This window comes from Amphibalanus amphitrite, unplaced genomic scaffold (genome assembly GCF_019059575.1).
Source record: "Amphibalanus amphitrite isolate SeventyFive unplaced genomic scaffold, NRLGWU_Aamphi_draft 001879F_arrow, whole genome shotgun sequence".
Classification (NCBI taxonomy): domain Eukaryota; kingdom Metazoa; phylum Arthropoda; class Thecostraca; order Balanomorpha; family Balanidae; genus Amphibalanus; species Amphibalanus amphitrite.
In genome coordinates this window covers 1-24,744 of record NW_024883372.1, presented here as the reverse complement: position 1 = coordinate 24,744, position 24,744 = coordinate 1, and the positions used below count along the sequence as shown (strand labels likewise).

Below are 24,744 nucleotides of genomic sequence, written 5' to 3'. Positions count from 1 at the left end.
GTTTAGACTGATCGTCAAGCTCTTTGCCTTCTAAAACATCGCCACTCGGCATCTCAACCTTCAGGACCAACATTTTTCATCCTTGACCACGTTGTGATGTTCCGGTATAACGGTCAACCTACATCCAGGAAACTGTTTAAGTCAGCGTGCGATTGCAGTTCCAATACGAGCATAACCCTTCAGGGTTGCCGTTTTAGTTTCTAGGCGATACGTGCCCCACTGGGACACTTGCATCACAAAGTGGTCATCATACTCGGAATCATCAATCACTCTAAGTCACCGCGGAGCAACAGTAAGTCATTCCACTCAGTCCAACTTATCCCTTATCCTCTCATCCAGCATGGTTCTGAAATGGCCTCATTAGCTCCAATGGGTCTGACATAACTAAGTCAAGCAGCAGCGAATCTAAAGGCAGTTATCCAAGTTTCTCCATCAGGCTTGACGCGTGACCTTGTTGTTTTCTAGTCACTTGGAACGGCGACACATCTCCATTTAGCTCCAGATTCCGTAACATAACAAGATTCTGTAACACATCGTAAACACACCATCTAACGGTGGACGGTGAAGCAGGGCACTGGAGGGCATGAGATATGGCATACTGCCATATCCAGTCACGTGACCACTAAGAAGTTTTCCCTCTCCCTATGCTTTCCACAGGCCAAGTCGAACTCTTGGTCACGTGCTCTGCGCAAATGAATTTCAAGAGCCTTGATGAAAATACCACGGGCGCTCTGTTTTCACCTTTCGCATGACCCTGCTACGACCCAACCCTGACCACTTTTACCTCGTCTCTGAACACGCCTCTGTTACGACCTCGACCCTGTGTGCGCCTTTGCCGTGACCCCGACCCCGCGACCTCAATCATCAGTCTGTACCAGTCATCGGGGCTCACTGGTGCGGCTCATGTGTGGAAACTTACCCAGTATAGCGAGTCGAATAAATAAACCAGTAAGCAGTGTTGTCTGTATTTGTGTGAATTTGTGAGCGGAGGCGGACTGTGAACGGTGAAAAGGGCGACCAAGAACTGTGGACTTGTTTCGTCGAACTTTAGAAGCGCACTATAGGAGCAACGCTGTTCAAGGTAATGTCAGAACGATTCCTTCACTTTTTTCAAGACTGAGACATGTCTATAAGTAAAGCTGCATCAAACGCATGTCTCAATAGTTTATTGTGTGTTCCTGCCCTCCCCCTTAGGTAGAAAGTGACAATTTTAAAGTGGCAATTTAGGTTTTTTTCGCGATAACCCCGAACATGCCGGCGATGGAGAGCGAAAACTTGGCATCATACCTGATCTTTGATTCAAGCCGGATCTTTTGACACCAACTTCATTTTCGTGGCAGGTCAGGTCACTGACATATGCCGTCATAAGTGAACCTCTGCACGGTCTTCAGATGTCGCAACTAGGGCTACAGGACCTTGTATCCATTAGAGGTCTCACTCACAACTTGTATGTCTCGGGGATTTTTACTGAACGTCACATAAGGTCAGGTCAGTTACATAACCTCACCATTTTAAGCAAATGGGGGAAAATGAAAACTGCTATTTTGGAGCCGGGAACGATGTCAATCTATATCAACCATAGGGAATCGTGATTTCATGCACTCTTTGAAAGTTGTGATGCTTCACTTTTGCATTGTTGACCTTGCACGACGTCATTTATGACGTCAATATTGTCATAAGAGTTTTTCGTCCATAACTCCTAATCATATTGAGCTAGCGAGTCCGGAAAGCCACCAATGAAGTCGCGAAGACCTGCCAAATCGAATGACTTGCGACTTGACCTTCTTCGACGAAGTTCGTGACCTTGGGCTCTGACCTTACCGTGACCCGAGGTCAATACCTCAAGTTGACCTCACCAATTTAAAGTATGCCATTCGACGCGCCAGAGCAAGGCAAATCGCGGCTCCAAATCGCGGCTCTGAGACCATTTTTTGCGAAGTTTTTTTTTGCCAAAACCCGAACCCGTACCTTGGGCCACTTGACCTGGCCTCGAAGGTCACCGGTTGACCTAGGACCTTAAAATCGGATACCGATCGCTAAGTCTCGTAACGGCGCCTACGCTCGTTTGTTCCGCGACGCTCTTGCTCCATCAGGGGCGAAACGGCGAGGGGGTCGTACCCACGCTCTTCGGCCGGCGCGTATGTAGAAAACCAATAGGTCCGGCGAGGGTCTAACATTTGACCTGCGCTGACCAAGTCAACCTTGCTTCAGTTTTTTTTTTCAGTTGAAATCTTTATTTTGCCGTTTCTCCGTTTTTCTACGACCACCTTTTTTGAATGCAAAAAAGGGAGATAATCTAAACCCTCCAGCGACAAGCGTACTGCTGAATGCTCTTAGTGCCGGTTGTCCCTAAAAAGTTGTCATTTGGGTATAGTGAGATCTTAAAATGATCCACTGTGGTCAAACCACACGAAAAACAAACGACAGGTGATAGATGAAAAAATGAATAATGGTCTGAACTTGAATGCTCAGTTATTAACCGTAAATTACGGCTGTGGTTATGCTGCGTCATCTATTTCAACAAAGCTACGGACCCTCGCCTCCACTGAAACTGAACGAAGTGCAGCTCGAGCGACGGCAGCGACACCTACAGTGAAAATGCGCAAACTCCATGCTGTCGCTAGCGTCAAGAAGGGCAATGCTTCCTACGTTACAATTGACGCTTAATGTTTCTGTTGCTATATTTTTAGAGTTTTATAGTACCAACTCTCCTTTCAAAAATGAATGTTCTTTTTCTAAAATAAGTCACGTGACATTGACCTGTGTCTGATTGGCGTAAAATCTAGCGATCAGTCGCCTCAGTTCTAATGTGGCCTTGCCTCAGTTGACATGCGTTGCCGACCACCTTGTTGTTATATTGCCCGAGTGTCGCTGGCTACCTATTCAGGCGTGATTTCTTTTCTTTAGGACCAGCCCATCTCATCCTCGATCACAATTTACTACCGGTTCTGTGTTGACGTCGCACCAGCGGGCAGCCGGTGAGGGCGGTGGCCAAGAAAGCGTCCTTCCAGTCACCATACTCCTTTATCCGTCATACCTCTCGTCATACCGCTTTTCATACCGCTCGCCATGCTCACCACCGAGTACCTCCCCCTGGTCATGTCATCTAACGGCGCTTGCCCGTGGCTAAATGGTCTAAATATCGCAAAAGAATCTCACCCAATAATATGGTTATTGCAATTTTGTTGTCCGATAGCTATTTGATGTTTTTGCTTGAATTTTTTTCTGACATAGATTCCGAAAATGTTGCGTTTCTGACTTGACTTACGATCTGTGGCAGTGGCCGCACAGAAGCCAGGTAACGTGAGTGAGCGGAGGGGACCGTGTCCAGTCGTGAGGGCACGTTAAACGTTCGGACAAAATTCTGCCATACAACTGGAATTGCGCGATCGGGTGGTGGGGTCAGGGTCAGCACAACAAGCTATGCTTAGTGCGGGCTCTGATTCCTCAAATCCGCCCATTCAGCCATTCGGACTAAATTTATTTTAAAAAAATCTATGCCATTTTCGAAATATGCTTTTGCAAATAATCATTCAACCTGTTGTATTCATGACCAGAAATAAATAGCGTGTTGCGCGAGTGTACGGGCTTCGAACAAGTGATGGTGCAACACACAACTTGATAAATATCCTGTTTATGTCAAGCATATTGTACATTTGACTGGAAATCGAGTAATGCGTATGGCGACCTGACATTTTCTGTTACTTGTTTGTTTTAAACATAAGCGATACGATAGTGCACACATCGCAAAAAAAGGAAGACAGATTATGAACACAGAAGTCATCGCTCCATGCTCAACAAGCCGACAGCATGTATAACTAAAACAATCAACAGTTCTTCAGGCATCGCGATATTGCAACAATGACAAGCGTAAGCAGGTATCATACAAGATATTATGTCATGACAAAGCGATGCAGAAGAAATAAAAGCGGTTGGTGTTATCTGTCATGTGGTTCCTAAAAGGAAATACAAAGCGACTAGAAAGCATGTCATCAATTCAGAATTTCGTCCCAAAGATGTATGAGCGCTGTTTTTCCGATAAAGTACAAAACAAAAAACAATTAATGTTGGAAAGCTAAAATAAAAAGATAAGAAAACAATTAGATCGACCAATGGAAAGACATAGAAGACGAATGTGTTCACATGAAGCCAAAGATGTTGGAGAAAAACAAAACAAAAACAAAATTGCATCGGTATGTTTTAATTACAAAGATAGAAAATAGGCAGACGATGGAATAAATTAGAGACATTTCAATGCAAATGATGGAAGGCTTTTTCACAAATTAGTTTTGCATGTTACCTTCATAAAAGGAAAGCGCAAACGACTTATAATATACAGTGCGGTGCCTGACAGGCAGACTTGAAGTTATCATGTCATGTTTGGGAAATAAATATCTATAGGAAAGATAATGACTTGATTGCGACAGCTAGGCAAGACCATAAATAACACATTCAACTTGTCGGAGCCACACACGCAAACATCACTCATGAAAATGCACGCCAATCGGCGTACTTTCCCGGTGACAACATCCACACTGGTAACACAACAAGTAACAAAAGGCGACGCACGTGAGCCAACGCGACTAACTGCCGCCAATCGGTCGCCGAACGTTCGTCTGCACACACAGAAGCTTACTCGGTGCTCCACGAGTCTTCAAAGTCCTTCTGGAGCTGGTTCATCCAGACCGAGTGGTCCACCTCCCACTCGTCCGTGTCCAGGCCACGGCCCGAGTTGTTGAGGTCAAGACTGCCGATGGCGGCCACCAGGGCGGCGCCACCGAGCCCCACCAGCACAATCGGGAGCAGGATCGACCCCAGAGAGTCCGCTGTCAGAGTGCGGGGAGAGAAGGGGTCAGAGACAAAAATAGAGACGAGAGACACACGGTCGCCACAGACAAAGTTACATTCAAAGAGTCAGCTATCGATGGCAATCAGTGGCATGTGATTTGAGGCATCCTCAAATTCAAAGGTGGTTAATGTTGAGATAGCTAGGTTCAAAAGTGGTTAACCCGGCACCGCCTGGGCTATTTCCGTACCCACGACAGCCTGGGGGGGGGGGTCGGATCCGACCCCCCCCCCCTGTTATCTCGAGAACCAATGGTCGTATCGAGCCCCGCGAGGCGGCGTTCGAAAGGTCTCTACGAGACCTTCCCAAAGCACTCTTAAGATTTTAAGATTGAGGTCAACTTTCGGGTCAAGGTCAGGTCAGGGTTGTATACCAATCAAGTCGATTGAATTGATTGATTTGTTTCAACGCGTATTTTGAGTTGATTGGATTGAGTCGATTGACTTTTCGAGATGACTGGTTGACTGACTCGTTTGACTTTAGCGACTGGTTGACTGATTTGATTCCCGAAAATTAGAGTGACTCGTATGATTGAGTCGATTGAATGGAAAGTTCAAATAAGTTTTAGTTGATGAAAAATAATGACACCAACTGATGACATCAAAGATCACAAAACTACACTGAAAACTGCTTGTCAATTGTCATCACAACTGCAATATGAGGTCACGGCCAAATAAAGAACAGGGCCTAAACATGAACGGCCAACTTTGACTTTCAACTGCAATAACTCATAACTGCTCCAATCCTGGTGATAGAACCTAGCGATGCACCTACCTACCTTTCTGCACTCAGCAGGAAACGTTTTTTTTCTTTTAATCCAGATGATAAAGTGCAAGGCCCTATATACTAATAAAGTGTGATTAATTAATAATTCACATCTCCACATCTCCTCAGAAACAACCCACTGAACTCTATAAATATCTGAAACCCCTACAAAAATAACTGAAACAAAAGAGCCGTTTTCGTCTCGCTAATTACGTTTACGTATACCAATTAATAGCTAATTTGCTGCATTGTTTAAATTGCAGCAGAACGTTTGTTGATCCTTTTCTCCTGAGAGCCTAAGCATAACATATTTAATATATTTCATTTTCCTTTAAATATTCTACCGAATATTATTAAGTGGTTTCATTTCAAATGAAATGATAATTAAAACGAAATTGGTGTTGTACAACCGATTTATTTTATGATGATCTACCATAGAACATGATAATCAATGACGTCATCTTACAAAAAATCAAAACACGTAGAATAAGGATTTATAAAAGCTTAGCATACTTATTGGCAAAACGTTTTCTTTTATTCACAGTCGCACCGTGCCGTTTTCGCGTTTTAATTTTCTTTATTCCTACTTCCTTTGTCCTTATCTTATCCTGTGGTTCCAGAGTCCCTGTCATCTCCATTTCCTTTTAAATATATTTTTAATCCTCATCCTTATCCCCCAGTCCTAACAGTTTCAAATTGTATTGCAATTAAATGTTTTGAATTCTTCACATAGGTACCTAACATTGACATGCCACGTCCAGAGTCGCGGACCGCTAAATACTTCAAATCTCTTCCTTCCCAATCTGACAACATCCCACGCCTCAAATGCACATTGTGTGGAAAGATTTTTCAGGTTGCCCGTCAGTCTCTGTCTAACTGAAACCGTCACATGCAGGTAAGATATTTATTTCCATTTCCCTATGGTTAATATGTTATTGATGCATATTATCCATTAAAATAGACGTGGTGTAGGGTAAATTGTCCAAATCACGAACAACGCCAAAATCCGAGCAGCCAACTTTCAACCGGAATATCTGATATTTAGTGTAAATGGAGTTGGAATATGGCCAAAATTAAATTGACAACCTTTAGGTGAAAGGTGGTGATTTGGGTTAAGGGGCGAGTCAACTACTGGGTTATTTTGCACCCATTAAATGAAACTTCTGCTCCAATTCTACCCATTGAACCTCAATATCATGATCCACCTGTCCATCACTAGGTATCCATCCTTATTACATAGAAACTTTGAATGGCATGGCAATTTATAATTTTAAATGACAATATTTTTATGTTTCTTCTGTGGGTAGGTAGGAAGGTAGGTAGGTAGGTACACCAGACTGCTATGGACACTTTTCCAAGTTGGTGGGGCAAAAAACCTAATGTATGTGTTGGTTTGAGTCGTTTGATTGAGTTGATTGATTCCTTTCATTGTCGCGTTTGAGTCGATTGAATCAATTCCCGAAAACTGCTCTGACTTGATTGATTTGATTGGTTTCCCAAATTTGTCGTGATTGAATTGATTGCTATTGATTGAGTCGTATACAACCCTGGGTCAGGTCAAAGGTCAAATTCAGGGGTTTTGCATGATTAGGCTTACGGACAGCGGAATCGATAGCTGCTGCTCGAAACTCACCAAAAATGACCTCAAAGGCCTAGTGAAGGTACCATGTGTGTATAGGGGTCATACTAAGTACGGGTCAAGGTCAGGTCAGGTCACGAAAGGTCACGGTTTTCAATTTCTGCTACATGGGCGTGCGACACATGATGGCTTATTTTTCACGCCTAATCCGATGGTAATGGTTAAATGTGACCCCAAGTCACTGTACTAGTGATAAGTGTGCATTGAAAGCATAAAAAATCGTTTATACTATACGAGGGCTGAGAAAAAAGGTCAATTTTTCAACTTTTTATTTTTGACATAAAAATGCACTTTTCTAGACGAGCTTTGTCCCAGGAATCTAGTGGTGCCATTATTTTTCACATGCGATGTTCAGAAGTGCCTCTAATTCACGAAAATGCTTATGACGTCACCATGCCCTATGCATGTTGGAGCTATTTTTTACAATTTGGGGGTCAAAAATCAAGATAGAAAGTTGAAATTTGGGACATCTAATGTTCTAATAGAGGTCTACAACATATACTCCGGTTTTTTGGAAATTCCCAAAATTTTGGATTTTATTAGCTGTTTTCCAAAAAATATAGTTTTTTGAATTTTTAGGGGTGAAAAACGCATTTTCTGGAAAATCCGAGATAGCCATTTTAAAGAACTCGTCGAGCTGCGTCTTTTCTTGTCCTTAATTTGAAATTTGCTTTAAACCCTGATTTTTGGCGATTTTTTAAACATTTCCCACTTTTTGACTAAAAACGCCATGTAGTTACATCACTAAAATCGATATATCTAAAAAAAAATTTGAAATTTTTTCTTAAAAATTGCACAGGAGACGTCAAATTGATGGGGGAGAAGGTATGCCAAGTTTCAAGTAGATAGCGAAAGTAGTTCATGAGTTATTCAAGAAAAACGGAGGGGGGGGGGTCGGATCCGACCCCCCCCAGGCGGTCGTGGGTTAATGTTGAAACTCCAAGGATGGTTTCGAAACAATGACATCGAAGTAAAATGTGGGGAAGCCAAAGTAAGAACACCAAAGAAATAAGTCAAATATGAATGAAAGTCCCAGCAATCGGTAGAATAAGTCTGAACCCGATCTTAATCGTCAGTCGGCTTCAGTAGGTTGACGTAAAAGACGGTAAAGTATAAAATTTGGTGACTAATTAGAGTGTGACCTAGAAACAGAGGCACTCAGCCCCAATAAGTGGTAAGTGGTGAGAGCTGCACAGGCGAAAATTCTATTTATCCAGGCTATTTATTTAGTGACGTCATAATTTCTGAGTTTTCGTTCAAAAAGGGCATACGTTAGAAAATCATAAAATCAGAGAATACACATACAGACATGCCGTAAACGCCATTAGACTGCAAATACCATGAACAATCAAATGGTTATCTTCGATTTTGATTATCGTTCTGTATTTTCCAAAATATTCCAAGAATCTTGGCGATTTCTCGTGACTACTTCACGGCCATGATACATGCATTTCTTAAATTGAACTTTTTGAACCAAACACGTACGCCTATGATAAAATGAATGTCACCATCGCTTTCTACGCCCCAAATTACCCACAAAACATGTGTCACAGGCTGCGAATATCAGTTTTGATTTTCGGGGATATGTGCCTACCCGGTTGACCTGACCTTGACCCTGACCTATGCTTGACTGACCCCTACATAGATCTGACACTCTTGTAGGCCTTATATGAAGGATTGTGCACCGTTTTGACAGAGTTTATGACGAGAGGCGCCCATTGTGATGTTCTGAATTCCATGCTACTGAAAACCCGATTTCAGGTGTTTGACCTGACCTTGACCCGACCTGTGACCTCACAATTCAACTTTCAAGTACTCATCTGAATGGTATCATCGCGTTCGTTCGTTTACCGGCGGGGGCGTTTAACGCCCCCCCCCCCCCTCCCCAGCAAAGGGCGGGTGGCGAAATATCCCAGCAACTGCCGGCGGACTTTGAATTGCTCGTTGCAAGAGAAAGCAATGAAAAAGTGGAGGCACTAAAAAGATTCCATTAATCCAGTTTTCTGTGACAGTTCTTAGCAAAATGATAAATTTAGGGTATTTTTGCTCTAGGGCAAGAAACAGAGCGTAACTAGAATTCCAATTCAGTCAGCCTCGTTTGATTCTTTAATTTGGCGCCATTAAGTCCTGAGAGAGTAGGTACTAACGGTATTGTGTACAATGTACATGTCTGATTAGCTTAGCAAAATTTATCATTTTTGCACGTTCAGTTCAGTGAAGTTCAGTTTATTTTGTTCTCTTCAAAACACAAAAATAAACAGCGAAATACGTTGATACCTTCCCTATGGTGTGAGTATAATGAAGCGAAAAGCTTCTTGAAAATCATGCCAATAATTTTATACAGAGGATTACAATTTCATTGCTAATGCCGAGGCTAATGCCTTTAATTTTGGTAGTTTCTATTTTCGCGAATTCTCGGATTTCATATTCAAAGATGACATATTAGTGTTCCTTTACCGTCTTTATGTTATTCTATCAGTCGTCCATGGTTGATAAAGTCCTATCTATACTACAGTACTATAGTATTGTACTATCCCATCCATGAGTAGTCTATTTACATATCTGCGTTTCCTCCTATCCACTCACCTCCGAGGACACCTCCTCCCCCGGTGGCTCCCGTGCCGGTGAACTGACGACGAACATCACCACGCCCGAACAGACGGCGCACGAACCTTTGGAGGGGGGGGGGGGATGAGCGACAGGAGGTCTCACTATCGTGCGGGGATAGGAAATATTCACAAACGATTTGTGAGGTAACTACTAACTAGCTTGTGATCTAAATGTGATCAAAAATGTTCATACAGTAGTGTTCTTTTACATAAACAAACACGATAGATAAATAATTTTAGGTATACGAGTATGTGATTGTGGCTTAATACTCTAAAAAGAAAAATACCGTAGTAAAAGATGCAGTGATAAGCTGATACCAACAGAAACTTATTTTAAACCACAATTGACAGCTGACTGCCAGCTTGACCAGCTAGATTCTTGTCCCTCATCACTTCCCTGTCACCACCATCAAATTCATCTTACCCGGCCAGTCCTCCGCCTGCGCTGCGCCTCCTCTGGTACCCGTAGTACTGACTGGGCGCCGCAGGCTGTTCGTAGTAGCCGTTGTTTTCTAAATAGTCTGCTGCCACTACTGTGACCAGCGCAGCTAGGACGATACACCGCAGCTTCATACTATCTGTGGGAGATGGCGGGATTTATAAATGTAACGATGTGATTGTAATCTTGCTATAGCAGACATGTGTTTGTTAGAGATTAGCTTGGTATTTCAGCTGTGGAGTAAGCTAGATAACTTAAGCACAGACCACTAGGCACCGCTTAGGATGTCGCGCGTTAGCTTATCAAGTGGCAGCTGAGGGTTTCGAAAAGCTTGCATGTCTTTGCAAGTGAATTGTAGTTCGAGGAATGAAAGAAATGCGGTTCGCCATGGCGGGGTTGACAGTTTGCATGCATTTCAAGCTTAGCAGGAGGAACAGTTAAATTCATAAGTATGCGGGGTTGACAGTTTGCATGCATTTCAAGCTTAGCAGGAGGAACAGTTAAATTCATAAGTATTCAAAAACAGCCCAGAGATGGTAAAATAAGGATGCTTGGCATCGCTTTTATGCTTTGTTAAGCAATTAAAAACGGTTTCAATTATTTAATTCTCTTTGGACTGACATTTAGTGATGCAGTCATGGTAAGCAGGATAAGAAAATAAGACGGTCACTTTGCTTTCCTCATGCTGCCTTCTCATGCCTGGAACTGTCACTTTTGCATACTTTTAATAAATTACTCGCTTTATTGCACAAAAATAGGATGCATGCAAGCCTTCTTGCTGAAATCAAAACAATTTTGAAGTGTGATCGAATGAAGCGTAATTTCTCCCAGTTAAACAAGGAAAGATCATGTTTCAGAAATTATCACAAAGGGACACGTACCATTCTGGACGATCTCCGGGAATGCCGAAGTTAAAAAATAATACGAAATTGGGAGGTAGTCTTTCAGATCACACAAATCGGTTATCAAATCATTCAGGAATAGGCGATCCAGCGCGACACATTTCAAGTGCTTTTTCAGCTAATTATACATACCTACTTTATTTGTTTTTATATTCAGGCTGTGTAAGAAGTTGTGCATTTTTCGTATAAAAGTGTCTTCAAAGTTACTGCAAAATTCTTTTTTGTCCCATTGGCCAGTAAGAAGAAATGGTCATACGGTCATGCTAAGCATTTGGGCATTTTTCATTGGCATCTAAAATTATCATAAATATGCCTCTCTTTTATAAACATATCTAAGATTTCCATAGAACTCATAATTTATGGATGTAATATATTTTGAAAATAACTTTCAATTGATTTGTAAAGTGAAGCAGGGAATTTTGTTAGTAGTTAGTTAACTTCAGGTAAAGAAGGATTTTTTTTTCAAATTCGTGTTTTTTTTGTAAATAAGAACGACGTTTTAAAAAATGGTAGAATATTTCCTGGTTATTCAAATGACTGGACTGTACCCTAGACTTGCAAAAATATTCAATATTATCAGTGGTTAAAAGCAGTAGCAGAGGTACCTAGCTTGCATATCAGTAAGCTCAATTCTCACCTGTTTAGAATCCGACCGTTTTTTTATATTGGCCCGTACTCGTGTCCTCTCGCGTCCTCCCGAGTGCGTCCTCCCTGCGTGGCGTGTCCTCCCGCCTCCCCGTGCACCTCGAGCCGTCCGACCAGCGCGTGCCACCGCCTCACCGACCGACACACAGCCAACTGTGCCAATCAGTGCAACTGGGCCGCTTTTATGCACAGTCGTTAAACGTCGGGGCCGTCTCTCTTCCTGGCGATTTTGGCTCACGGAGGAGCCGCCTGCAATGTCCCCGCCGGCACCATGAGAGAGTCTCGGCGACCACAGCACTCCCAGGGCAGCCGTACGGTTGGCTCGACCTACTCCGGCCCCGATTACAGAGCGGGCAGTGTGGGCTCAGAGCACACACACACCTGCCCCAGGTGGCCGGGACGCTGAACAGGTGCCCCGGGCGGGTTGACCGTGACCGGTTAGTCATTTGACCAGAATTAGAACGGCTGGCATGCAGAATAAGACATGCAGAGTTTGCGAAGAGTTGGAGAACGCATTCTTGGTTTTGGGTTTGGTGAAATATTCTTGATTACTTTGCTAATTTTAGATGACTATGACAAAAATAGCATCACTAGAGCACAAGAAAGAAGGGCAAATGCTTACTATGATAATAATCGACGTATTTAATCGCTTACTTGTTTCAGTCAGGCGTCAGTTCAAGTAAAGCGCTGTCATAAATAAACTTTCTTTTGTACTTTTTCGATTAAAATGTATCAAAACGCACCCGCGTAAGCTATCTAAATGATAAAGCTTGGCAATATCCAAGGCAAAGGCTTGCCGTGGCATTGTATTTTGGACATGTTAGAGCCCAAATACTAGAAACACTAAGCCATTCTGCATATCAGCCGGTCAGTAAAGTTGAGCTGAGCGCATAAAGTTGTTTCATCGTTCTAAAATGGCTTGCGCAGGGCCTTTCAATCTGCGGCAAAGTAATGACCGCACATGTGGTGTGTCAAAAAGAAAAAACATTGACTTCGAGCCCGCTGTGAGGATTGGGCTATTTGATCGATGAATATTCCAATGCTTCATTACCACTCGGTGATTTAACTTACGAAGGCTCTTGCTGACTTAGAATTATCACGGTGCGAAGTAAATCAGCTGGCTAATCATGCATTATCATTTTATTTTGTTGATGTCTAGCATAGGTGTAGGAACAGGTGGGACGGGGGGGGGGGGGGGTGGTGGCCCCCACTTTTCATAGTGGGGGCAGTAATGTTAACTGCCCCCCCCCCACTTTTTGCCGAACTTTTTAATGTATTTGTATATACCATCGTCCCCGAAGAACAAACTTGACGGTTCTCTGGCCTGCCTTTCCATGAAGATTTCCATTTGTGCTTCATCGTTATTGAGTGCAATTTTCCTCCACCCAATGAAAGGTAACTTTGTCAGAAGCAATAAGTGGCAGCTTAGGGGCAGCGCGAGTTGCAAAGAGAGACAATACTGGCGCAGCAGAATGCGTAAACGGCGTAAACTAACAATTTATGCTAGGCGGCTTTGCATTAGTTGATCGGTTCCTGGCATAGGCGTAGGAACAGGGGGGCAGGGGCAATGGTCCCCCACTTTCGAATGGGGGCCAGCAATGTTAACTGCCCCCCCCCCCACACACACACACCTTTTGCTGACCGCTCGCTCGTAATAAAAAAATGTTTTTGGATGCTTCTGGAATTCGCATTGGTGCCAACCAGTGGCGGATCCAAGGTGGGGTCACATGGGTCATGCCCCTTGGGCCCGGGGGCACCACAGGCCAACCAGGGGCACCACCGACCTATCGGGGGCCCCACAGACCTGACAGGGGCATCACCGGCCTGTCAGGATCACCATCGGCCTAGCAAGAACACCACTGGTCTGCCAGGGGCACCACAGACCTGTCAGGGGCACCACAGGTCTTCCAGGGGCACCAAAGGCCCTTCCAGGGGCACCACCGGCCTCGCAGGGGCACCTTGGGCCTATCAGGGGCATCACGTGCCTGTCGGGGACACTTCAGGCTTGTCAGGAGCACCACAGTCCTGTCAGGGCCCAGGGGCACCAGCGGCCTAGCAGGAGCACCACGGCCTCGCAGGGGCACTACAGGCCTCGCAGGGGCACCACCGGCCTCGCAGAGGCACCATGGGCCTGTCGCTGGCACTTCAGGCTCGTAAGGAGCACCATGGTCCTTCCAGGGGCACTTCAAACCTGCCAGGGGCACCTGCGGTCTAGCAGGGGCACCACAGGCCCGCCAGGGGCACCACAGGCCTGCCAGGGCAAAAATAAATAAATAAAAAATTAAAATAGGTCACCACCAAAATTAAGTGGCCGAAATCAGTTGAGGTTTTAATTTTGGGTATAGGTAGGGGCACTACTTCGATTCATGACCATCCCCTTGAAGTATTTCTGGATCCGCTCCTGGTGCCAACGCGGCTGCGGAGGCCAGGGGGACGCGTCCATGAGATTTAATTTCTGGACGGGAGTCTCCCCGAGATTTTGGTCGATTTTTTATTGTCACTTTTTTAAAACCAATTTGAGCATGCTTGCGAAAATAAAGTGGCCGAAATCCGAGGAGAAAATGGATTTTGGGGGTAGGTGAGGTTTTGTGCCTCTGGGAGCCTTCCCCCCCCCCCCCCCCACTTTCGAAAACGTTCCTACACCTATGATGTCTAGGTCTGAGAATGTTCAGCCCGGCGGCCATTTTCCCGTTGGGGCTATCCAATACCGTTTGCTGCTTGTCGGTATGTTGCATGGTTCTCGAGATCTTAGGGGAGGGGGGAATACCCCCGCCCCCCCCCAATGGGGCGCGTTGCTCGGCCATAGACCTCTGTGTACAGAGGTCTATGGCTCGGCAGATCCCAACGGGCCGCGGGTTTAAAATGAAAGCTATGCATTGCAAGACCAGTATGTATATGTAAACCAATGATGGCGAGCGCTCTCCAGTTTGTCCAACACATATTGTTTGATTGCCACAACAATGTATTCACTCACGAATAACGGATATGAGCAGACGCTGTTTGAACAGCGGGTTCGATACGCAACAAAACAACAACAGCGTGTTTAACAACACAATAAAACAACAGCAACAACGCACGGCGAAACAAAACGCTAACAGATTTGTAACACACTTCACGACGCAACATGTCTAAAGAGGAGAATTATTTAACCGTAGGGATCACACAGGCAGTGGTGCTCAATGCGTAGAGTGGGTCGAATTGTTGCCGTTTCAAGAAACAAGCCCATCAAAGATTGTTAAGTTGAAGTATTTCTGACTAGTTTGGCAGAGTGCATGCCAAGGTTGAGCATTATTACGACGCATTGAACAAAATCAGCATTGTAAAATGGTGGAGCTTGATAATAGATGTATGAGAAAGCCTTTCGTTCTCGCTCACGAAGTGAAAATCAGGATATATAAAAGATAACGTTTGATATAATGTAAGCAAGTGGAGGATAATGTCAATAACTTGCATACCACGCGGTCTCACCCTAAAACCCTCGAATCGTAAAAAAAAACATGACGCACAAGTCAACTATCAGAGACTTGTCCAACCAGCGATTAACCAAGCAATTCTATTGGAATGTGAAAGAACCAATCACATAGCTTCAGTCTAGCTATGAAATGTTTCACCCTGTAGAGCTCCTTTGATGCGAAGGTCGATTCACAGTTGTGCAATATATCAGTCTGCGTATGCCTAAAATGACCAACAATATCAAGTTCCAGCCTCATTGGTGGTGACATCATTTTGCGTTCGTTTTCCGCAACGTTCACTTTGATCATCCACTAAACAATTGTTATAACTTTTCAGAACAGTCCCGCATCACCACAAAAACGTTCTACCGTTTATTCGGTGCTCCACGAGTCTTCAAAGTCCTTCTGGAGCTGGTTCATCCAGACCGAGTGGTCCACCTCCCACTCGTCCGTGTCCAGGCCACGGCCGGACGAGGTGAGGCCGGTGGACAAGGCCGCAACCAAGCCAACGACGCCAACTATGACCACAACAACAATCACGACGACGATGGCGATGCCGAAAACTGCCAGAGAAAACAAATGGTGTCAGTGGAAGGTGCAGCCACAAAGTAAGGAGAAAACTTGAGTCGCTCCGGGAAATTACGAGTCGTTCCGAAATACACAGGGTACGCGAGTCAACTATTGTAGGTTTTGTTCCGAAACCTACAATAGCCAATGGTCATTGTCAATGCCAATGGTCAGCTAGTGGTTAACGAAACTGAATCTTTTTTTTGAAAGCTTAAAGCATCGAGCTGCTTTGAAAATGTTCTATGTATGTAAAATACTGATAGCTCCTTGAGCATCTACTTGTGCTTATTTAGATTTCCATGGAAACGATGAAGATAATGTGTGTTTTACTGGTTTTACTATGCTTTTCGCAATCGTGTAAGAGTTGTTTCGCTACTCTAACCACTTCATAAATTCCTAATGCATTGTATTTCATCAAAATGACTGTCACTGAACTGTTTCTTTACCATAACCTATCTGCAGCACCCCAAGAGCAGAACAAGAGAAGGATTACTCACATCCACCTCCGAGTCCAAACTGCCTCCGGTTTGCTGGAGAGAACAGGCTGCTGACAGTTCTGAAACAAAACGAAAATACACATCGTCGAAGTCTTCAAAACAGTGGCAACTCACCAGGTTATTTTTTAGTTTTGTTGTCATTCCTTGGTTTCAAATTGTCCAATGTTTTCTTTTCTACCGTACGCTTATAACACGTTTCAGTGTATATTCTTTAGCGTTCATTCCCTCGCCGGCACAGGCCATTTTGCGTCCTTCGACGGCACAAGGGGGGGGGGGGTTGGTTGGCCCCTGATCAAGCTAGGGCTTTGCGGAAAAACGAGCGTGTTTCCCGTCACGAGAGGAAGCCGATAATACCCAATTTTAAGGTCCTCGGTCATCGGGTGACCTTCCAGGTTAGGTCAATGACCCGAAAACCGGGAAAATCGGGACCTGTTAGAAAGTCGTAAAGTGTGGCTGCTATGTGGTTTTCCGGGGTGCTGATCACGAATATCGTGTTAGTTTTATCAGAGATGATGTCTTTAGGCATTTAGACCAGGTCGGGTCAGGTCAGGTGAGGTCAACCGGTAGAGGATGTGACGGGTATTCGTAATACGTGTCAACCGCCTCTGGCAGCTTCGTAACATGTTACGAAGGCCTCATAACTACTTCGTAAATGTTCAAATGGTTGCTAAATTCAAATTCAGCTAAAAAAACTAGCCCAGAAACATGTAAAACTCGAAAAAGTGAACCGAGGTCACCCGAGGTCACCAAAGGTCAATGACTGGACCTGACCTTCAGGTGACCTTGACACCCACCCTAATGTATGGGAGCAACATCAAATCACATGTTTGAACGTTTGAAACCACGAAAAGCTTGCAAACGCGCGGCTAATGCGAGCTGACATACACCGAATCGCGATTCCGGCCAAACATGGTCTCGGAAAAGAGGTCACAGGTCAAAGGTCATTTGGGTCAGGGTCATGAAATTTTAAGGGTAGGTGCAAAATTGATCAATGCGAGGGTACTGAAAGTTTCGTCGCGATCGGCCGCTTTTTACGCGAGTTATTCGCGAACAACCTTAGGGGGTCGAATCAACCCCCCCCCCCCTGTGCCGGCGAGGGTTAAGCATTTTAACTTTGAGCTATTTTCTTACTCAACCCACGCCCGGATGGGCCTCTTAGCCAGATTCACCTTGGTGGGGTGGGGTGGGGGCTTTTTTGGCCACACCACATTATATCGGAAAGTAAGCAAGCTAGAAAGACGCGGTAAAAGCACTAGATGGCTCGCTATAAGATCCTTCAGAATTATACAGGACATTTTTCGATCAGTTCATCACTGAGGTCACTGGAGGTCACCAAAGGTATGATTATCGCGACTTTTTTCTCGATTTTGAGAACTTTTCACAAAACGGCGCATACGTTGGAAACCATTACAGCTACAGCGCTACAGAGATGCGCATTTGATAGCTCTTTCAAAGCCCTTTCTGAGTATTTCTCTCAAGTTTGACCCTAAGGTCAACGGTTTAGCCTCCAGAGGGCAAAAAACTCAAAATTGGACGTTTTTGCGGACAATGTTTTTTATAACTTCTGACTCCAAGCTTGTATGGCGCTGATTTTAGCGGCATCGATTTAATCTCATTGAGAAGCGTCTATGTATTAAGCAATAAGTTGACCCGGGAAGGTCAACTTGAAAGTTTGAACTCAGGTCAAGGTTACAGAAAAGGTGATGTAGCATATAATTCGATTCGTATTCAGCTTTCAGCGCTCTAGCATGTTTCTGTCTAAAGTTATTGTTAAAAAATGTTAGTTACCTACGTTTCATGACCTGAGATGACCTGAGGGGCATAAAGGGGTCACAGGTGCAATTTTACTATTCAGCGTGTCATGCTCACATGTCTTCCGATGTGGGTGTTTCCGGCCAAAAGAAAAAAATCAATTTTCTCCCATTTACTTATGCATAATGGAGAGGTCACAAAATTGACCTGACCTTAGGTCACCGATATTAAAATTCCGAGATATACAAATTGTTGGCACTGAATCCCTCATGCAACAGCCTGAATTTCAAACTTCTGGGATGTAAGTCTAGGAATGAATTAATCACTTTTTTAGAGGCATGGTTATTTAACTTGACGTGGAGACCTGACCTTATGTGTCCCAACCTCAACATTTTTACTAACGATGCGAAATTGATGTATCATAAACTATACCGAGTTTCGCGGCGCTGCGCGTCGCAGCTTTCTTTGCTTACGCAAAAAAAATACTAGCAGGTGTGACCACTTGGGCAAAGGGAACATAACTGAAGTAGTACACCCAGCACAAATCTTACATACCTGCAATATATCTAGTTTGCAAAAAAAGGACATGAGCGCAATTTAACATCAAACAAATGTCCACCAGTTGCCTTATTTCACTCACTCGAAGAAGCTCTGGCGGCGCTGCGGATAGTAGGGGGTCGCGGCCTGCTGGTCGTAATAGTTGGTTTGGTATTCGTTCTGGTAGGAGTTCTGGTAGTCGGGCTGGTAGCTCTGGTAGGATGAGTCAGCCCATGCCATCGCGGCCAGCGTCAGTGCGACGAAGATGGCGAACTTCATGGTTGGTTTCTGCGGTCATACAAACGGGCAAGATGTGACTTTTATTTGGGAATAATCCACACAGATAACAAAACATTCTGCCATTTTCTTTGGTTGTAGGTAATTAGGTATACCTAGGTCAGCTGCATCCATAAAACGTATTGGCCGCAGTTGGTTACTTCTGAATCAATTAACCAGTTCTAAAAAAGTTTATGTGGGTGCCGATGTTGTCCTTCTCTCCAAAATATCCTTAGTATCTCTTTGCCTCAAACGGCGCACCACCTCTGACAAACGCTACACGAACGACTATCTTGCTTCACGGGCGTCCCTTTTCCACATGTAAACGCCCTAAGCTTCATAAGTGCCCCTCTTTCCCATGTAGGTGCCGCTATGAACATCAGAGGCACCCCTTTACGCCTCACAGTTGCCCCTCGTTCGCAAGGAGACACTCCTGTGGGCATCGCGGGCACCGCTTGACGCCTCAGGCCCTCATGGGTGCCCTTCTTTCGCAAGGCCAGGCTTCATTGGCCGCAAGGAGGCCCTATGGGCATCATTGGTGCCCCTTTTTCCATGGGCCTCAGAAGCATCCCCATTGGCATGCAGGCGCCCTTCTTCCGTACGGAATCGCCCCTATAGCCTTCATAGGTGTCCCTCTTTTACATGTGGGCGCACCTATAGGCCCTAGGCTCAGGCGACCTTATAGGCCTCACAGGTAAGTACCCTCTTCTCGCATATCTCTGCGGCCATGTCGCCCCTCTCGTTAGGCGATGGTGTGCCCCCCCTAGGGACGGTGCCCCCTTTGACAATTCATCAACATCACTCTGTTGAGCGTGGTTACACTCCTGTCGACATATCCTGAGTGCATACATCGATTTCGATGGGATGATCTTATACCATGGCTGGCAGCAATTGGCCAGCTGCCGTTTTAGTTCCCTTTATCGAAAACGCTTCACCTATACGCTGATAGGTAAAATTAAAGTGCGACTTTTACCAACGAATCCTGGTGAACATTTTCCTTCCATGAATTTTATCGCATTTTAATTAGTTGGTTTGTCTCTCGATACCACAAAAGCGGCGACCGTCAGTTTTCAAGATCCGTTCTCGGGCAATCGTTCGTCCAATTTGGTTTTTAGTTTTAGTACTGAATAAATAGGCGTCGTATTAATACCTGATGCAAATATAGTGCTTTTGCAGCACCTATGTTCCGAAAACATTGGTGCTCATTGAACAGCCCATAAACAAAACTAAGCTTGTGCATGCCAGCTAAAAGCTTTTGTGGATAGTATCTTGCTTCCCTGTGTATCACGTCTTGAAGCCCGTAACCGCTTTTGCGGGCTACTGGTGAGACAATCTTGCGAAATCTGACCAGTTTTGAACCTACTCTTGGTCACAGGCCATTTTTGTTTTTGTTTTCGTTGTTCTGTTAACTCTTTCAAGTCTTATATGCTCAATTTTTCATGGCGTTTTTGCTAGGAATTTGAGCTCAACTGGTATGATATTTTTGGCCCTGCTTTAGATAGAGTTGTTCGACATTTATCACGCACTTCATCGAAGTACGAGTAGCTATATCAACCGTGATTGAAAACCAAAATCATCCATATTTTACGGTCGTTACGCCTACAATTGTCCGCTCGTCTGCAAATGATGGACTGGCCAATAAGATAACCATTTTCATACAATCCGTCACTAAATCTCCATCCAGCGCTCAGCAGCAAGGTTACTCTCCGCTGCTTCACGGTAAAGTATCTGACGCTGGCCGTAAGCCATAACCGTAACCACATCCGCCGTAACCGCAGCGCAGCAGTTAGCTTCTCTTCCAAACACTCTCGGTCTCAGCAACACTCGACCGGATCGCTCGGATCGCGAGCTCTTCTCACCGCGAGCTCTTCTCACCGCGAGGTCTTCTCACCTGTGGTTGGGTGATAGAGTATCCGCTATGGACTGGACGTCTCCTCGCCACACTGTCACTGACTCGCGACCCTCCGACGGTCCTGCTCGTCCGACCGTCACCCACTATCTAGCCACTGACCTGCAGGCACCGTTGAATACAGACCGTTTTTATGCACGCGCCTCCAGGGGCCCCGGCCGGCGGCGCACTGCGATTGGTCCAGCGGCAGTGCAACGGGGACAGGGGGCAGGACAAAGTCGTAAGAGTGGACGCACCCTGTTTAGGTATGCCTAACCTAGCGACCGCCCACCCCTACGCTTGTGCAAGCATTCCCACCCGGCGGGGCGGGGGCGGGGAGGCTCGTGCGCCGGAAGTAGGGTGAATGGGGCTACTGTTTAGAAACGAGACGGAATTGGAAGCTTGGTGCGTGAGGTGTATAAATGTTTAGAAAAAGGGCAGAACAACGATATGTGACGTGAGATGTAATCGTTTTTTCTAACAAATTCATTTATCGTGAATTGGTTGGGACGAAGGGACAGGACAAAACATATGAAAGCTCTATGCGCTTGCAGCATATCACAAACTCTAAACTGAGATTTGGATCGCTTTGCAATTTTGCAGGCATATAGCTATCGGCTATGTTGTAGGTTATCCATCCCTGCAAAGCGATAAACGCTCTCAACGGCCGATTCACTCCAAGCAGTGCTATGAATGAGCCTCTTGCCAGGATTTCCATCTACTTTCAGGAGACAGCTGTGCCTGTGGGTGGATTGCAGCCTGCCGTTGAGAACGGTAGTCGGTAACAATACTTGTCATCAAATTGTCATACACACTGCAGTTGCACACACAAGAGTCGTATGAACATATTCTGAGAGCATATTCTGCAATCAGTGAAGCTGTTTTTGTAACAATTAGTTGTTGAAGGGTTGAAAGCAGGGATGTTCTTTAAAAAATGTTCATTAGCCTGTAAAACGCTCTCCCGCAATCACCCTTCCCCTGCCTGAATCACATCTCCCAGAGTCGCTCGTGATTTTCCCACGCATGGTCTTCCGTTCCAAGTTCAAGGCCACGCATGTGCACGTCACGTTGTCTTGTCTGGAGCATCACGAGCATCACAACAGAGTCACGATCGTCACGTCAGCGTTACGTCAGCGTTACGATGCCAGGCGAAACGTGACGCTCCACTACTGCTTACTCGTCACATGACGTGCGATTCGGAAACCGCACAGTGTTCGCCAGCTGACTTGCAACTATCGAGAGCGACTTCTCACGTAGTGGCCGTAGTATTCGTCCATGGTTGTGGAAATTCTAAGAGCGGCGTGATGAGTGCTTTTATGAATGGATCGGCGCATGGATGCGAGCATTGGTTGTGTGGTTGCTTGTATTTGGCCACAAACACCTGTCTGTCGAACGAAATTATGGATGTTTTGTTGTATCCTTGAGTGTGTGCAGAAAAATGGTGGTGAGCACTGGCAAACTGTTTGTTCAAATGCTCAAATCAGAACATGAATAGCTGCGAATTTACAACCCATTTGCAGGCCAATCAAACTTTAGTTCACACTTGGCGAGTTATTCGATGACGAATCAACTTCAAAGTAGAAACACAACACTTCATCAAACTATGCCAGTCAATCCACAGTCACAGCTGATATGTCCTAGTTCCGGATCCGCGGCTTGGTTGACTCTGCCAGCGTCCCAGTTTGGTGAATCCAACAACCCCGTGACTCTCCACACACAACTGTGCAACAGTAGCATATGTATATCTCCCAGCCTGTCGAGTCGTGGAGGTCGAGCCCAGATAAGCCTGAAACAGGGAGAGGCGCGGCATCAGTCTGGCCCAGCACTTAAGAACTGTTGAATGGGTGCTTTACGAGCCCGCCGTATCCTGATTTATGCACAAAAAGATTGGATGATTTGGTAGTGAACAACGATTCATGAATCCATTGCAAATACCAATGGTGTGAGAACTGAGCGGCGCTTTGCTCTTATGAAAAGAAACATTCGTAATTTTAAACATTTACAGCACAAACTTTTTAGCGTTAACTGATAGATATTGGAAGAAAATGATCACCAAGCAGTTGATTGCCTTTCGGCAAAATTTCTCGGTTTTAATAAAAATAGGCTTTAGTAAAACACACATTAGCCTATAGCGACCACATTGTCATAAATCACGTTAGGATAAAATATATCGCTGATATATAGGCATTTTGTATGATTGTTAGTAAAAGTTACCACTTGATGTCTTGACAATAAACATTGCGGCTATGAATTGATCACCAATAAATTCAAATGTTTTGCATCCAAGTTGTGAGAATCGAAACCATATATTTACTAGTTTCGGGTAAGGCATAGCTATAATCACATTCATGATTGATGCCTTGTATGGTGTAGTTTCCTTTATCACCAAGGTAAGTATACATACCATTTACTTGTACGTACCTATTAATTCATTTAAATAAGCACCACCAATCAACATCCTATTTCCTATATACATGCAACAATTCAATCACTTTATCATATGAATAAGAACCAGGTCAAGAGCTGCATTTCTCGCAATCATGCTTGTCACTGCTTCCGACACGAGGAAAACTCAGTCATTCTTTCCTTTCGCCCTACATAACTGATGTATTCACTGTTCATCTCCATACGCGCTGCCAGGTGTACCCAAGCCCGTTCCAATTCATCCTGTCGCCTGCGGCTATGTATGTATTGCGTCATCGCCAGTTAGCGGTCGCCGGCCGGCCGTTCCGTGAGAGTGACGTCATATATGCCGGTGACGTCATATGGATTGGTACTCGCGAAGGGATTGGTCGTCGGCTGTATCCCAAGCAGTAGCCTACATTGTGAGAGATGGTCGATAAGATGGAATTTCTGCTGAGGACGTGTCCTGTTAGCGTGCGGGTGGAGAGCGTGGAACGATGGAGAGAAAGGGGGAGAGATAGGAAGAGAGTGAGTGAGGGAGGGAGGGAGAGAGAGAGAGAGAGAGAGAGAGAGAGAGAGAGAGAGAGAGAGAGAGAGAGAGAGAGAGAGAGAGAGAGAGAGAGAGAGAGAGAGAGAGAGAGAGAGAGAGAGAGAGAGAGAGAAGGAGGAATGGAGGGAAGGGTAGGAAGCGAGAGCCAAAGGTAGACGCAAATGTAAGTTAACACCATAGGCGAACAACCATAAAGTTTAAACTGGCGTTGTTAATTGTTGTTTGTTGATTGTGCGCCAAGGTTTTATCGTTTATCGGAGGGGCAGTGCTTGATTTATTCACTTAGTCTTTTTTCCTTGACAGAGGCAAACCAGCATCAAAACCTGACAACGGTGAGACGAATTTTCCATTTTTTCCGATGTACGTACTACGTACATTGACGACTTTTTAGACATTTGGTAAAATGCCGTGGTGTCGTCGTGTTGCGTCATGTCGTGGTGTTGCGACGCATTGTTCTTCAGGTCTGATAACAGGATTATATTGGAAACAAATGTATTGCACCAAACCTTAATATTTCCCATCACACACACGTCTATTTCCCTTTTTACACATATTCAGCATGAAAGCTGGAACAGGCACGTTGGGATAAATGAATGACACGAAGTACTCGACATGCATCCCAAAGTGAAACGATTCTTTCCATCATTGTCTCTCCCTTTTCCATTCCCACACACACACGGCTCAATATCCCTACTCCCCAGCGAACTCACCACCCTAATTAGCCCTCTCTCCTTCCGGCCTGTGTGTCTCAGCGGGGGCACCATCCTTCTCGACGGGACCACTGCTCACCAGGCAGACCGAATTCCTAGCTGAATACCTCTCTCGCCATCGGGGTCGGACGAACTCCAATGAAGCTGTGCGGGTAAACAGATCTTAGCCCGGGGCTGCGATTCCAACGCCGACCCAAAGACCTATCGCCTCGGGCAGGTGCGTACACGCACACGAGAGGACAAAAGGGCTGCGGAGACGAGCGGGGG

General features: G+C 45.0%; 2 protein-coding genes and 1 long non-coding RNA gene across 4 annotated transcripts; 1 reads left to right on the top strand and 2 right to left on the bottom strand.

Moving 5' to 3' along the window:
• The first annotated feature begins 879 nt into the window (after positions 1–879).
• On the top strand, positions 880–24,726 carry LOC122375598. Its single transcript, XR_006255422.1, has 3 exons — positions 880–1,081; positions 24,071–24,099; positions 24,695–24,726. It is a non-coding gene; the product is annotated as an uncharacterized LOC122375598 (long non-coding RNA).
• LOC122375595 lies at positions 3,619–11,987 on the bottom strand. 2 transcript variants are annotated; one of them, XM_043355097.1, is made up of 4 exons: positions 11,838–11,987; positions 10,284–10,437; positions 9,837–9,922; positions 3,619–4,826 (listed from the first exon to the last, which is right to left on the bottom strand). In XM_043355097.1, the coding sequence occupies exons 2-4, from the start codon at positions 10,430–10,432 to the stop codon at positions 4,633–4,635; spliced, it is 429 nt and encodes a 142-aa protein (XP_043211032.1). In that variant the 5' UTR covers positions 10,433–10,437; positions 11,838–11,987; the 3' UTR covers positions 3,619–4,632. The 2 variants fall into 2 exon arrangements, with proteins under 2 accessions (XP_043211032.1, XP_043211033.1); XM_043355098.1 differs by having other exon boundaries at positions 10,284–10,433.
• Positions 14,722–20,941, bottom strand: LOC122375597. The gene is made up of 4 exons (XM_043355099.1): positions 20,818–20,941; positions 18,754–18,938; positions 16,362–16,420; positions 14,722–15,860 (listed from the first exon to the last, which is right to left on the bottom strand). The coding sequence occupies exons 2-4, from the start codon at positions 18,927–18,929 to the stop codon at positions 15,670–15,672; spliced, it is 426 nt and encodes a 141-aa protein (XP_043211034.1). The 5' UTR covers positions 18,930–18,938; positions 20,818–20,941; the 3' UTR covers positions 14,722–15,669.
• Positions 24,727–24,744: the final 18 nt, after the last annotated feature.